General features: G+C 39.7%; 1 protein-coding gene across 1 annotated transcript; it reads left to right on the plus strand.

Moving 5' to 3' along the window:
- Positions 1-3068: 3068 nt before the first annotated feature.
- Positions 3069-12563, plus strand: LOC139665389 (very-long-chain enoyl-CoA reductase-like). The gene is made up of 13 exons (XM_071544398.1): positions 3069-3092; positions 4268-4315; positions 4419-4470; positions 4766-4810; positions 8107-8210; positions 8649-8764; positions 10247-10352; positions 10884-10956; positions 11062-11105; positions 11232-11289; positions 12103-12191; positions 12302-12347; positions 12436-12563. Exons 1-13 carry the CDS (start codon positions 3069-3071, stop codon positions 12561-12563), a joined length of 933 nt encoding a protein of 310 aa, XP_071400499.1.
- Positions 12564-14003: the final 1440 nt, after the last annotated feature.

The following is a 14003-nucleotide window of genomic DNA, read 5'->3' on the forward strand; positions in this document are numbered from 1 at the left end:
AACACAGCACAGCACAGCATTCCAAAGACAGTGTTGTTTTCTGTTTTATCTTCAGGCTCAACATTGTGTGAAAAGAGCAAGTGGGGTAAATGTCTTTGGCAATATCATTATTTTCCCTGTGCATAAGACCTTCACACTTCTGTCAACTCAAAGAACGACGCCTCTTGCTATGTTACAGCAGTCTTACCAATTTGGTTAATGGAGTCCAATATGATTTCTGTAGCATCAGTTATCTTGGCTTCACTTTGATGTCACTTACTGGTCACTGAACTCGAGTGGACTTTCAAGCTCATAGTGTTGTCATTTGTATCTAATGATAATTTTATCATTACAAAGTCGTATGCTGTTTCGGTTCACTTCACTTCACAGGCCTAAATTATACAGCATCTTGTAATTTGGGTAAGTGAAGTGCTGTAAAAATATAGTTAGCATTATTAATTTTACTAGTATAAGTAGCATTTATATTAGTAGTGAATAGTAGTTGTATTAGCATTAGTATTATTTGACAGTGACCTGCAGGCTTCAGTCAAACTTATTCTCCTGGACAGTAGAAGCTAATTGTAGGGAAGGCATATCACCTCCATCAAGCTGAGCTCCTACAGCAGGTCAGGTGGGACACATTTGCTGTCAGGCTGCTCTGCATTAGAATTGATTGAAGCAGACTGTTGCTGTGTACATCAGCTCTTTCTAAAAGTTGTCACTCAGCAACCAGCCCGTGTTTTGTTTCAGTTGCCTCAAAAGCTGCTGAGATGCTTGTAATCAACATCTAATGCTATTTGCTGGATGCTTTTATACAAAGTGCCCCGGTGCCCCATGAGTGCACGCATTTTTAGCTGAACGGGACAACTTGTGCTGACTTTGTCATATTTAATATGGTCTAAGACGTTCATGATTTCATGTATTATTCTGTGTATGATTCAATAATGTATATGAGGGAGGAGGGGTTCCTGTAGGATGTGTATTTCAGTAACAATTTAGTAATAATTTGTAATAGTAAGTATTTTCCCAATCTTAATTCTACAATAAGTTTCATGAGAGCTGCAAACAGTGGTGTATTGCACACAAAACTTTTAAGGGTGCACAGATTTCCTTAGCATGAATAGCCTTCATAGCTGCTCTTCTACATTTCCTGACCTGTAGCTGAGACAAAACAACAGTTTTGCTGTCAGACATTTTTCATCATCATAATCAATAGGCCAAGAATAGCTGTTGAAGGTGAGCCATGTCGATCCGTCTCTCTCAATCATCTTTTCCTCTATTACCCCTGGGGTCGATACCATAGCCTTTGGTGCCAACAACAAAGTTATACACATTTTCCCTGGGGAGCAACAGCGAGGAGCAGAGGTGCTACACAGCTCCAATGTGAAAAAGCTAATGAATATATTTGTCATTTCTCTAATGGCTCACTATATCACCACTGCACCTTGGCTTGGGATTTATGGTAATCATGACTGTGGAAAAGGAAATGTATTCTGTCTAAGAATGTTTCGTTTCTGTGTACCGGGTTGCACTGATGAGACACCTTGGGAGAACATTAAATTGACAGCATATGACTGCAGTGGACTCCTTTTGAACCAAACTTGTGACAAAGACTTTGACAATGAGACACGGTAAAAGATAGCCTAAGCACGCAGAGTTGGGAAGTTGATAGTCACATCAGCAAGAGTGCAAGAATGGGAAGCTAATGATGAGTCAACTCTGCTATTGATTAGAACTGACTTATTTCGGTCCCCGAGGCCCACACAAGCCCACACACACAGACCAACAATGCCAGTTTGCCCTCAAGTGATGCTGGAATGTCTCAACCGATACCAACCCCAGAAACTTTTTTTTTCTTCCTCTCCTTTTTTGCCTCGCAAATCTAACCCAATACCAGAACTTTGTCTTCTTCCATTAAATCCCAAGTGACTGCACTTTGAGACAGTAGTATTTTTATCTATGCACTCTAAATGCAAATGACCCAGTGTCTAGGATTCTGGCAAGTACCAAGCGCAACTGAAGAAGATGGCAAGACAAGTGTTCACAGAAGTCTATTAAGATTGATTGAGAAATCAAAATATTTGGTCCGCAAATGAATATTTTTCACGGTTCTGTCAGTTATCTATTTACCATGAAGTGCCAAGAGGTAGCAATTACTATTAACAATGTCCAAAAGCCATTGTTAAATTCAAGCCCTCACTTGTTGATTGACTCAAGAGTGGGGTTGGGTTTGGTGGAGCATGGACAAGTGAGGCTTGAGTCAGTTGCATATTTCATTTACATGGTTTCAGAGTATCGCAAGCACATTTCATGTAGCATGAATAATGGTGTGTGGGTGTGAGAGGGAGAGAGAAATATTTGTTCAAGATCTCTCCAGGGTGGCTCCTGCTGCTTCTATGGAGACAAGAACACACACATACAGGCGAGGAGATGCAGGCTGGCTGCACAGTTCTGACGCACTTTAAAAGCACACTTGATCAGCAATTCCTTCTATGAGCCCACGCAGCCCCCAGACTTCAAATACACCTCCTGAAGGTTCAGGGCACAGGATGGAGTTGATAACAGAGGGATGCCTTAGCAGAAAGATGCCTCACTTTGTTGACTTTGCTGGGGTATATTCACAAACCTACTGCCCTCATGTGGTCGGTGCTGGCTCAGGAGCAGGACAAAAACGGTCATTGACTTCTTAGAAATATAACTCAAATGCTTTATTACTTTACCTTAAAAAAAATTGCTACAGCCAATATATCCAAAACAAAATGATGTTGACATGTTTATTCTACTGTAAGCTTTCTAGGCCTACATCTTTGATTCCGTCAATACAGCAATTGATTGATTACCAACAAATGAGTGATTCCAGCCGTCTCAGGGAAAACACCATCATTAGGCTAATTCAGGAAACAGCTGAGCTTTTTCTCAGTACAGACTGTAGTGATGGGCACATTCTTCTAAACTGTCTGATTCAACAACACTGTGGTCCTGTACAAGTCTGACTGGAGGCAATATCCATCACAAGATCTTTAGAAATCAAAACAGTTTATATGAAGAGGTCGAAAAAGGACAGCAAGCCTGATAAGCCGAACAGAACCATGAGCAGAGTGGCTTTCTTTGAGGTAAGAGACATTTTTGTGTTCAATTTCAAATGCGTAAGAGCATCTTAGTCAGTTTGTATGATTGATTAATTGCCGATTGCTTGTTTGCAACATTTAGACCTGAAACAAATAGCAGAAGATAATTAATTTGCTTTGACCTATTTGGAGTATGGGTGGGGTTTTATCTCATGACAGTTCAGGACAGTTCAGATAGGATCAGGTAAGGGTCAGGCAAGTTGCCAAACACAATTATGAATTTAGTTTCAAATACTTTCCTGTGATTGTTTAAACTTTCTGCCACTTGTATTGTTCTGTGTCACAAACCCAATACATCTGGCACCTTCTGTAAGTGGGCTAAAACATATAATCTATTTCCTGACTGAGGTCTGGTAGCCTTTAAGCTCTCTGCAAGCCGGATCACAGAGCTCCTCCATCTTCGTTTGTAATTCAAACCCATTTTGACTCGGCTTGTTGATGCTCAGGATGGTTATGATGAAAGAAATCATAGCCTGGTCCACTGCCAGTTGGGTGCCAAAATGAAGTGATGTGCCTTGTTATCCAGTGATATGTGAACCATGCTGGTCAGCGCTCACTGCACACATTCACTGGCACCAGCCACACAAGCAAATTGCTGTCCTGTTGCTCTGTCAAACTCTATCTGTTACATACAACGCTTTGAGGGCCCGTTGCCGTTCACGGTATTCTTCTAATTATTCTAATTTACACCAGTACCCAAAACCTAAATGTTTTTTGTTAAGCTTCTGTTAACCAATTTCAATTGATTTTGTTTGTGTGTTGGTCGTTTTTTTTTTTTTTATAAGCCCTGGAGTCACCTGCATAATCTAATTTTCTGTTTTTTCCCACTTCTTCATGTTTTTATAATCCTTTTGGTGAAATGATAAACTAAACTCAAACTCACTACTCTACCATGGCATCATCAGTAAAAGTTTCCTTACACTTGAAGCTGCTAAGCAAACAGCCAACCTCATACCTCAAGCCTTGAGATTGTTGAGATTGTTTTCCTGCAGTCAAACCAACAAACTGACGTCCACTCTCACACACTTCCCCATCTGGCACTATGGGAAGTTTTGACCTTAGAGACCTATTCACAGTTGGCCAATTCATGAAGAGAAGATCATGTTGATGGCTTAAAAGCTGGCAAGGCTACACAAGCTAAAATATATATTTTCTTTGAGGTGGAGATTCTGGATTCTAAGAAATTACAGCTGTGCTTCTTGGACAAGGTAAATACTGTCCTTTCTCATCACCACTATTTGTAAAGTGGAACTCACTAAGGCAATGGCACAGAGTTTTCTGCTTTCTATAACTTCACCCTTGTGCTTGCAGGTGGAACCGAATGCAACCATTGGAGAAATCAAGTGGCTTTTACACAAGTATTGTGAGTGGATGTTAATAAGAATATGGTCAAGGTGACTGGCATTTTCCTGAAAGGAATGCAGATCATTTATGGGCTTCGCTCAAGTTCAAATCAAAGTTCAAATATTGTCATATACACCAATTGGGTATAAAGAAATAGTTCAGTGCAGGAAGATATCCTGACACAGAGGGTTGATGAAAGAACTGTAACTAACAAAAAGCAACAGTATAGACTCAAGAATAAATTTAAATCAAACTGTTTGTTGATACTGCTGTGATAAAATGTTGCCTAATTTATTACATGTTGACTATCACAGATCCAAAATGGTATCCAGCTAGACAGTCCCTGACACTCCAACCTCGTAAGTATATATAGTATATACCAGCCTGTTGACCCTATATTGAACTCATCTAGGATTCACATCCCTTATAAACTGACTGCTCCACTGGCCATCTAATAGCCTCTGTAGGATCCATATCATCGCAAATAACTCCATAATGACGAACAGCAACCTGATAACACAGTGATTCTTGGATGCAACTAAGAGTCACATCAGCTGAGTTGTCTAAACTTTAAGTGTCCCTACTAATGCAGAGGGCAGAGGTTCACAACATAGATTTTCACTCTAAGTGTGAATGATTGACAGAATGAGGCGGGTACACTGAGCCAGTTCTCATTTTTAAGGGACACTGACTGTATGGCAAGCACTACCCAAGTTATTTTAGGCTAATGCTGTCCCATACTATTAAATCATAAATCAAGTCTTTAAAAACAAAAAAGCAAATGAAAAAATATAAATCTTTAACAAAACATTTTACTTCTCTTTGTCAGGGCCACTTTGTTTTAGCTGATGCTCTTATCCTGAGCGATGTATAATGAGGACAACAGTAGAATAAGATTAGGTTTTTAGATCACATTACAAGCAGCCAATAGTAAGGAATGCAAGAGTGAAAGCGGACAACAGATGTAACACATATCCCCATGACCCTAAAGAGCTCATATATGACAAGAAATCTTAGGTAAAGAAATAAGTCAGGCAGAAAATTTAACTTTTTTTCCCCCCTGATTGCTTTGCCTTCACTGCATCTTTGACTTCAAGGGCTTAATCCATATTCCATATCCATATCTACTTTTATTACAATAATAATAATAAACCAAAAGACATGAACCGCGTACCCCTCTTGAAAAAATGTATGTACAAAGGTCAAACTTATTGTGATTTCTGTAACTAGTCATAATGTAAAATTTATCATTCCCAGCAAAGAAGATTGCATGTTGTTAGAGTTTTTTCCTGTTAAGTCTTTTGTATTTTGTAAATTGCTGCAGTAAAGAGTGATAGTATAGTATAGTGATTGATAATGTTTCAGATTGCAATCAATCACCATGTAAATGAAAATATCTCTAGTAGGGATACAAGTGCGCTTGGTTAAATGTAAGCTGTTCTTGTTCAATGCAGTGAGGGAGAATAAAAGAGGAGATGCTTTGATTGTTTTTATTTGTTTTGCCAGCAGAATATTTTGTGGAGTCTCTTCCTGTCTTTTCATGAAAACAGCCTCAGTTATTGCCAATTTTTTTTTGTTTTGTTTCTTTTTTTTCTTCTTTACGGAAAACTAGGTTCTATTTCAATGCAGCAAAACCAAATAGTAGAAATAAAGACTGATATTTTCTCTGTCCAGATTTTCCCTAGAGGATCAGTTTTCAATCACCCAGTTTTGTAAGCTTTCTAGCCCTTATTGTTTTGTCCTATGTACCGATATGATACCAATATGGGTTTTGAAAGCCAATGTCAACACCATTATTTTATCAGCTCAGGTTAAGGGCCTCCCATAGACAACCGGTGTAGTATTGATTAATTATGCAACAAATATGTTTTTAAAAAAAAGCTTTATTTGGATAGTCCAATGTTGGTATTCAAGTGACTATAATGTGTCACTGCAAATCTACTGACTTTCAGATGATTCTCACAATAGTGTGAAAAGTAGTGTATAGATAGTCAGTGTTAATCCCGAATTTCCCCTAGGGGATCAATAAAGTGCAATCTCAATCTTAATTTTAGGATTGGGTTTAATGTTAGAAATAGGGTCAGGTTAGGGTTGAGGTTAAGGTTAGAGTAAAGTCAGGGTTAGGGTTAAATAGTCTGTGGAGATTCACCAAATAGGCAAGTGACACTCTGTTGAACATCAACATTTCATCAACTGATAGTTGAGTATTAACACTGGACAATCCAAATAAAGTGTTACCAAATTAACTGCATCATATCAGAGTTGAACAACACTGACTTGTATATTACTCGAACCAGTATATTAGTCTATATTAGTCTAACCCTAGTCCTTTGTGGCAAACCCCACCCATTTGGGACTAAGTATGCTAAAATGAATCATAAAACGTATTTGCAAATACTGTTTGACTCAGATATGTTCAAGACGCAGGTATATAGGAAATAATAGACAAACAGATAACAGTGGTTCTCCATCCTGGTCTTGGGGATCCAGAGTCCTGCTGGTTTCCATTCTAGCAGTCTAATCAGGGACTGGTTACACCTGGGACACCAGGTGGATGCAATTAGCTCCCTGGTAGGACAGAAAGCCACCAGTTCTCTGAGTCATGAGTGCATTAGTAGACTTGGCCCCAGTCTTTCTCACCCGCTGGCTGGCTTCGTTCTCAGCCGGCCGGCCATTTGAGGATGGCAGCGGGGTTTCTCCCATGATTCTCCAACAAGCTGGCGCCTCGCCTTCTTCCGCTGGCCTAGAAGGCAGTGGGGATGGGTCCGCTGTGAGAGGGCCGGCGACAAACCGCCCAATCGGATGCACCGCTCGCCGGAGGGGGTATATGTGGCAGGCTGCTGCTATGTTTTTTTTAAGATTTATTTTTATGGCATTTCTGCTTTATTGGACAGTACAGTTGAGAAAGACAGGAGAGGGGAAAGACATGCCCAGGACCCATGAACCTAGGACATCGTGGTTACATGGTACGCGCCCACTGAGCCACCAGGTCGCTCCGATTGCTGCAGTGTTGGAAGGCTATGTTGTCGTCTTAAGGCGCTGAAGAAAACTGGATGCCATTGGGTTGTGTAGACTCATCCTGATTGACTTGTATGCAAATTTTCAGTGTGCTGAGGCAACTAGATGAGTGGCAGAGCCAATAGAGCCCCACTAGAGGGCAAAGTCTGTGTGAAATAGAACCAGCAGCGTTCTGGGTCCCAGGACCACAATTGAAAACCCCTGCATTAGAGCAATAGGAGTTAGCAGGATCGATTGATTCACTAAGGAACTGAGCCTCTGGTAGGCCCAAGGCGACCTTCAGGGGGAGACAACTGGCACAGCTGCCCTAGGCTCTAAGCCAAGGTGGTCCAAAGGAGCCCATATACATTGGTAAATTATGGGGAAGGTATTGTCATAAGCTATTCTATTCTGGTACTCTTAAAGTCCTGTTTTGTCTGGAACAACTCAGTGGCCTTGGGCTTATTTACGTGGTTTCATGTGGTATGAGTGGCATGACAAACATGCTCGTCTTTCTCAGAAACATATCTAGTACTTTTGTGGTTACTGGTCCAGGAACATTGAATAATGCACATCATTACTGATTATACTCTGCTCTCAAGCCTGGAAAAAAAACACCTGTTGTGCGGTTATTGTCTTGTATGCTTCCAACTTTCAGATGGAAAATCTCTCAGAGATGACGATGTATTAGAAAATCTGCCAGTGGGAACAACAGCAACAATGTTCTTCCATGACCTCGGTCCACAGCTGGGATGGACGATGGTGAGAGAAGACACAGTTCACAAAATAAAGCTGTGGTTTCTCTGGGCAAATCATGACCTTGGGATTTTAGGGTTTCATCTGACAGTGTGAAAAAGCTAATTTGAAAATGTTCCATTAGTTTTGCACCACAGAGTGTAAAAACTTTAACACAAAGTCTCATCTGAACACATATGAAACCATATAATTCCAAGCTCCCAAAATCTATTCACTGCCTTGTGTAATATATTTCATGCCTTTCATCCTTCTGAGTCTAACTGACTAATGGTGCATCAGACCAATGCACTGCTGGACGCTCATCATCCACCTCTATAGCTGCATGGCATGCTGCCTGAATGCACAGTGATTGAATGCTGAATGTGTATTTAAAGAGTGACAGGGATGTTCTTCTTGAAATCAACACCAATTCCTGTACATTGATTGTACTTTCTGTTTCCTCAGGTGTTTGTGGCAGAGTGTATTGGACCTCTCTTCCTGTACCTGCTCTTCTATTTCCGTCTTCCGAACATCTATCTGCATAAGCATAACTTCACCACTAGTCCCTTCAAAGTGGTCATGTAGGTATATATTTTAAATAAAACCAGGGAACACATTATGCAAGACATCATCAAGACATCAATCTTGCATTCAAACTTGTTTCATTTTTGTAATACAAGTGAAATAATCTGTCAATGGGGCGATATAATATCACTTCTGATGCAGTTTCATTTGATTAAAGAATTTTCTTGAGATAAGTTACCATATCTTGAAATAAGGAAGATCGCTTCTCGCATCTACATCTAGATCCCTCTAGATCTGCTGTCACCTGTAGATTTTTTTTAATAGGTCCTTGATGAACTGTGCATATCTGAAATTGCAACTCTGTATCCTGTTTGGCCTTTGTCTTTTTCTTTAGTCCCTGTTTCCAGTCCTGTACCACACTAGTGTCCTGACCTGTGTCACCTGTGCCTGTCCTGTGCTGTGTTGTCGTGTCTTATAATTATACAGGACAGCAAAATTTGACCCTTGCTGGAGAGTTATCTATCAATAAATCATCAAATAAGTACATAAGATGCCACATCTTAACTCTCATAAATTGTTAATAAGCCACCAATTTATATTTAAAGTAAAGAAAAATAGTTTCTGCTCAATTATATGATAAATGTTGATTGAAAAGCCATTGGAATTCAGACTGTCATATGTTGCATTTTTCTGTCTGACCACATTAATTTTGAAAAATTAGCTGTAGGCTATCTCGGCTGCAGACTGGGCTACATTTACAGCCTTGTAAATAAACATGTAATAATAGTACCAATTCAATAACAGTTTGCCAAATGCATACAAAGATGTGGCATGAAAACACCACGGCCAACTAATGGTACAGGGCAAACATTACACAAGACATTAAATTACACAGGACAAGACACTGCACAGGACAGAACACAAATGATCTAACCCCTCCTGGAAGTTGAGTTAAATTGGAGTGAAGTGATTTCACTCCATTATATATACAGGTGGTCAGAGTGCAGTGGCATCCCTGCAAACAGAACTTCATTATATTTCAAATTGTTTTTAGAAAAATGAGATTTTAATACTGAATACGTAGCCTGGTCTCCTGAAATTTCATAAAATGAGCACAATGGCCTAAAATGTAAATATGTGCTCTGTGCACAAAAAGTGAGAGAAATACATTTTCCCACCACTAGACACAGGCAGTAGTTTGACATTGATTTTAATTTTGTTCCTTATTTAACCATAACCAAAACCTTACCCTAACCTTAATCAAATTGTTTTAGTTGCATAACCTTAACCAAAGCTTTAGTTGCCTAAACCTAACCATAACCATAACCCTAACCTTAATCAAAGTTGTTTTACTTAACTGTTTTCAATTTGTGCTAATGTCACATAATCCAATTTTGTGGTGGAGGAATATAATCTTCACATAATTTGTGTCCACAACACAGAATTTGTGCTCATTCCACGTAATCTTCTGAGACTGTCGGAGCACAGGATTAATTGATTTAAGATTAAAGCCTCCTGTGAATCTTAACATACTGCAGGTTGGCCTGTGCGTGCCATTCATTCCACTACACCAAGAGACTGTTTGAGATCATCTTCATACATCGTTTCTCTCACGGCACCATGCCTTTACACACCATCATGAGGGTGAGTTTCCTTCATTCAAGACATTTGCCTGGGCAATTATCAGTGAGCAGTCATCAATATCAAGTGTTTAGCTTTGTTTTAGAATATTCTTATTTGAAACCACTAAATATATCAGAGGTAGAGGGAGAGCAAAAGAGAGAGAAAGATGATATAACTAATTTTACCTGTAAATATCAACAGCTGCTATAATAGATTTTTACAATAAACACACTGAATAGTTAATTTCCTCCCTGCCTCGGATCAATACCTGTGATGAGGGGAGACTGTGGCACTATGGGAGGGAGCTGAGACCGAGCCCAGGATGAACAATCTCTGCCCTATAAGCTATCACCAGTGAACTTTGTCTTGACTTTTAGAAATGTAAACCTTTTGTTTGTGTCGGGCCATATTGAATCTGCACAACATGAGAACCCAGTGCAAGAATGTTTGTCAATTAGAGTATGAAAACAAAAAGACTGAGAATTTTGATATTGATTAGCATGCTGAAAAACAAACAAACATATTTTCATAGTTTCATACTCTCCCTCTCAGAACTGTTTGTATTACTGGGGATTTGCTGCCTGGATAGCCTACTACATCAATCACCCCCTGTACACACCACCAGGTGAGCATGACCATGAAATCTTTAATCTAAAAACAATATGCCAGAACCTAACGGATAATATAACAGTGGAAAGGGACTGTGTGTGTTGTTGTTGTTTTTTTACAGCATATGGCAAGCGTCAGATTTACAGTGCGTTGGCTATGTTTGTGGTATGTATTATATTGTCTCTGTTTCACTGTTTCATTAAAAAGATCAATATACTCTTCAGTGTTACGTATATAGTGTGAGACTGAGAAAATGAGACTGATATAAATATCTCTTTTGGTTCATTATAGCTATGTGAGGCTGGCAACTTCTCCATTAATTTGGCTCTCAATAATTTAGGCTGCAATGGTATGTTCATTACTATTCCAATATTTGCATGTATAGTATTCAAAGGAGGGCGTTTTCACTCTCTCTTTGTAGCTGTTGTGCTGCTAATGATTTTAGGATTACGGTTAGGAAAATACTTGGCACTGTATGTTGAGGTTTCATTCAACTGTTTCATTTTCATTTCCATTTCAGGCATTTAGTTGATAGTATTGATAGAGAGAGTGTCACGTTAAAATAATAAGGGCCAGGGAGAGGGAAGGAATCATTCTGAGGTTGTTGTGCCTTTGATGACAGAAATGTAGTTTATTTTGCAACTTCTGGTGTTAAAATAGTCTGAAACCAACAATTAATTCACAACAACTCTAGCAGAATTTTGCCACATGGAAAATAAGGCCAAGGAAAGTTTTAGGGTTACGGTTAGGAATATACTTCGCACAGTATGTTGAAGTTTCTTTCAACTGTTTCATTTTCATTTCCATTTTAGGCATGTAGCTAATAGAATTGATAGAGAATTTTCAAGTTAAAATAATAAGGGCCAGGGAGGATTAATTTTTTGAGGTTGTTGTGCCTTTAGTAATGAGAGAAATGTTTATTTTGCAGCTTCTGGTGTTAAAAGAGTCTGAAACCAACAATTAATTCACAACAACTCCAGCAGAATTTTGCCACATAGAAAATAAAGCCGTGGAAAAGGGCTTAATGAGAATAACAGCTGTTGACTGATGTATGAAATGACCTCCCAAACAAGTCAATGACACTTATCCCATGTCAGTCAGTCAGCATGTAGTGAGGATATTCCCATCATACCTCTGTCTTATACTTCTGTCCTGGCAACAGGTTCTCGGCCAAAGACTATCCCTCGCCCCACCAAGAACCCATTCACTTGGCTTTTCTTCTTCGTGTCCTGTCCAAATTACACATACGAGGTCAGTAAATCTAAAGTCTAATGCACTGTGAATCCCACCATGTTTGTCAGTATGTTCTGTGAATCTGAGTTGTCACTATATCTTGGGCAACCGCTGTGTTTTCTGTGCAGGCGGGTACATGGCTCAGTTTCAGCATCATGACTCAGTGTGCTCCAGGTAAGCCTTGTCCCCCAGCATTCAACAAAACAGCAACACTGTCACATCACACTACCTGCTACGGTACGCACTTCTCGCTGTCCCACAGTGGCACTATTCACACTCATCAGCTTCATCCAGATGACCATATGGGCGAGGGAGAAGCATGGGATCTACACCAGAGAATTCATTAGCTACCCCGAACTCCGCAGCGCCATCATCCCTCTGTTTCTTTGAGCCGGCCAATGGAATTCAGGCTGGTGGGCGGCCTGAGGCGGTGACACCACCACTTGAGGCAAGAGAACAGTAATTGGACCATGTGTCAGATGAATCCGGATTGTGACAAGCCACTCGGCATAGTGTCGCCTTGGCCGCGGTCTCTGTCGCTCCACTGACCTACAGTAGCATCCTCCTCCTCTTGCTCTGTCTAACAGAAGCTGCAGCTCAGTCCGCTCTGTGCTGAAATATTTTGTGACTGTGTGTGAGAGAAATCACACGATTGCAATGCCGTTCCAATGTTGCTGTGTTTGAGTTTGGACCAGGAAGAGACGCTGTGTGCTGCAGGAACACATTATGAAACCCAGGACTGTTTTATTTCTAATTGATGATGCAGTACAAATCGGCCAGGCAATAGTGCATGGAGCATAAAGTATAAAGCATGTTAATGGCTTATTTAGTGAGATACAAAATATAATTCCTCTCGAACCGCAGCTACATCTATCTAATAACTTTTCTCAATTTTAATCATTCAGGAGGAATATTTTGTAGTCTTACCAGAAGTCCATTAATCCTGAACAAAAGCCCGAGTTTCAGTGTTGACTGAGGCATGGCCATAAACTGTCGCTGATTTCCTTTTCGGTAACCGGCATTGGATTATGACATGACATGGCAGTTGTACAATGAATGAAACATGGCAGACAAAGAAATACTTAAATGCACAATAATAATAAATGACTGTAAAGAATGGAAAAGAACTGAAGCAATAGTGACAGTAAACACGTTTTGGAAAAGAATAGTCACAGTGTGTCATTTCTTGAAGTCAAATGACTGAACTAAGGATTGCAAACACTCAGTGATGCTTCATTTAAGGGTACATACATTTGAGGTGTGTGTGTGTTGATGTAGACATAAAAAAAATGACTGCTTCTAAGGTGCTTACTCATGACTTCATTACACATACAATATGTACATATTTATACAAGCCAGGCATATATTTTGTCAGTCTAAGCATAAATATCTCTCTGTTTTCCTTGTTTCAAATAAGGAACCTGCTGCAGAGCATACTGTTAAAAAAAAAAAAAAGCAAAAAAAAAAAAAAAAAGCAACTGGTTGGATTCATACATACTCATGTTTTTCCCAAATATTGTATTAAAACATTTAGCTTTAGGCATCGGCTTCTGCTGTGTAAAATACCGCACCAACATACGATTTCCAATGTCTAAGGAATATGTCAGACATGCCCAGCCTTTGTTTTTGTTTTGTTCAAAACCATGAAGCTGTATTATTCTACCAGTCACTTTGGCAGGTAACCAGCCAGTCTTTTTTCTACTCTCCTAAAAGCAATTTGGCTAGTAAAACATTAAAAGTGCCTGTTGAAGTTTGGAATGTGTCCAGTGGATGAAAAGGTTAGTTTACTGCCCTGCATGATAACCCCACTACATCTGTGTCACGGTGAGT

Source organism: Centroberyx affinis, unplaced genomic scaffold, assembly GCF_046629955.1.
Source record: "Centroberyx affinis isolate AG114_WGS23_722 - 3 ecotype Tasmania unplaced genomic scaffold, CSIRO-AGI_Caff_v1 ptg000246l_1, whole genome shotgun sequence".
NCBI lineage: Eukaryota > Metazoa > Chordata > Actinopteri > Beryciformes > Berycidae > Centroberyx > Centroberyx affinis.

Bases quoted from the DNA above. Each gene is read 5' to 3' on its own strand.
- LOC139665389 (XM_071544398.1), top strand. From the start codon at position 3,069: ATGAGCAGAGTGGCTTTCTTTGAG. The intron at 4,471-4,765 runs GTGAGTGGATGT...TGACTATCACAG, and splicing joins GTGGCTTTTACACAAGTATT to ATCCAAAATGGTATCCAGCT. The intron at 8,211-8,648 runs GTGAGAGAAGAC...CTGTTTCCTCAG, and splicing joins CACAGCTGGGATGGACGATG to GTGTTTGTGGCAGAGTGTAT.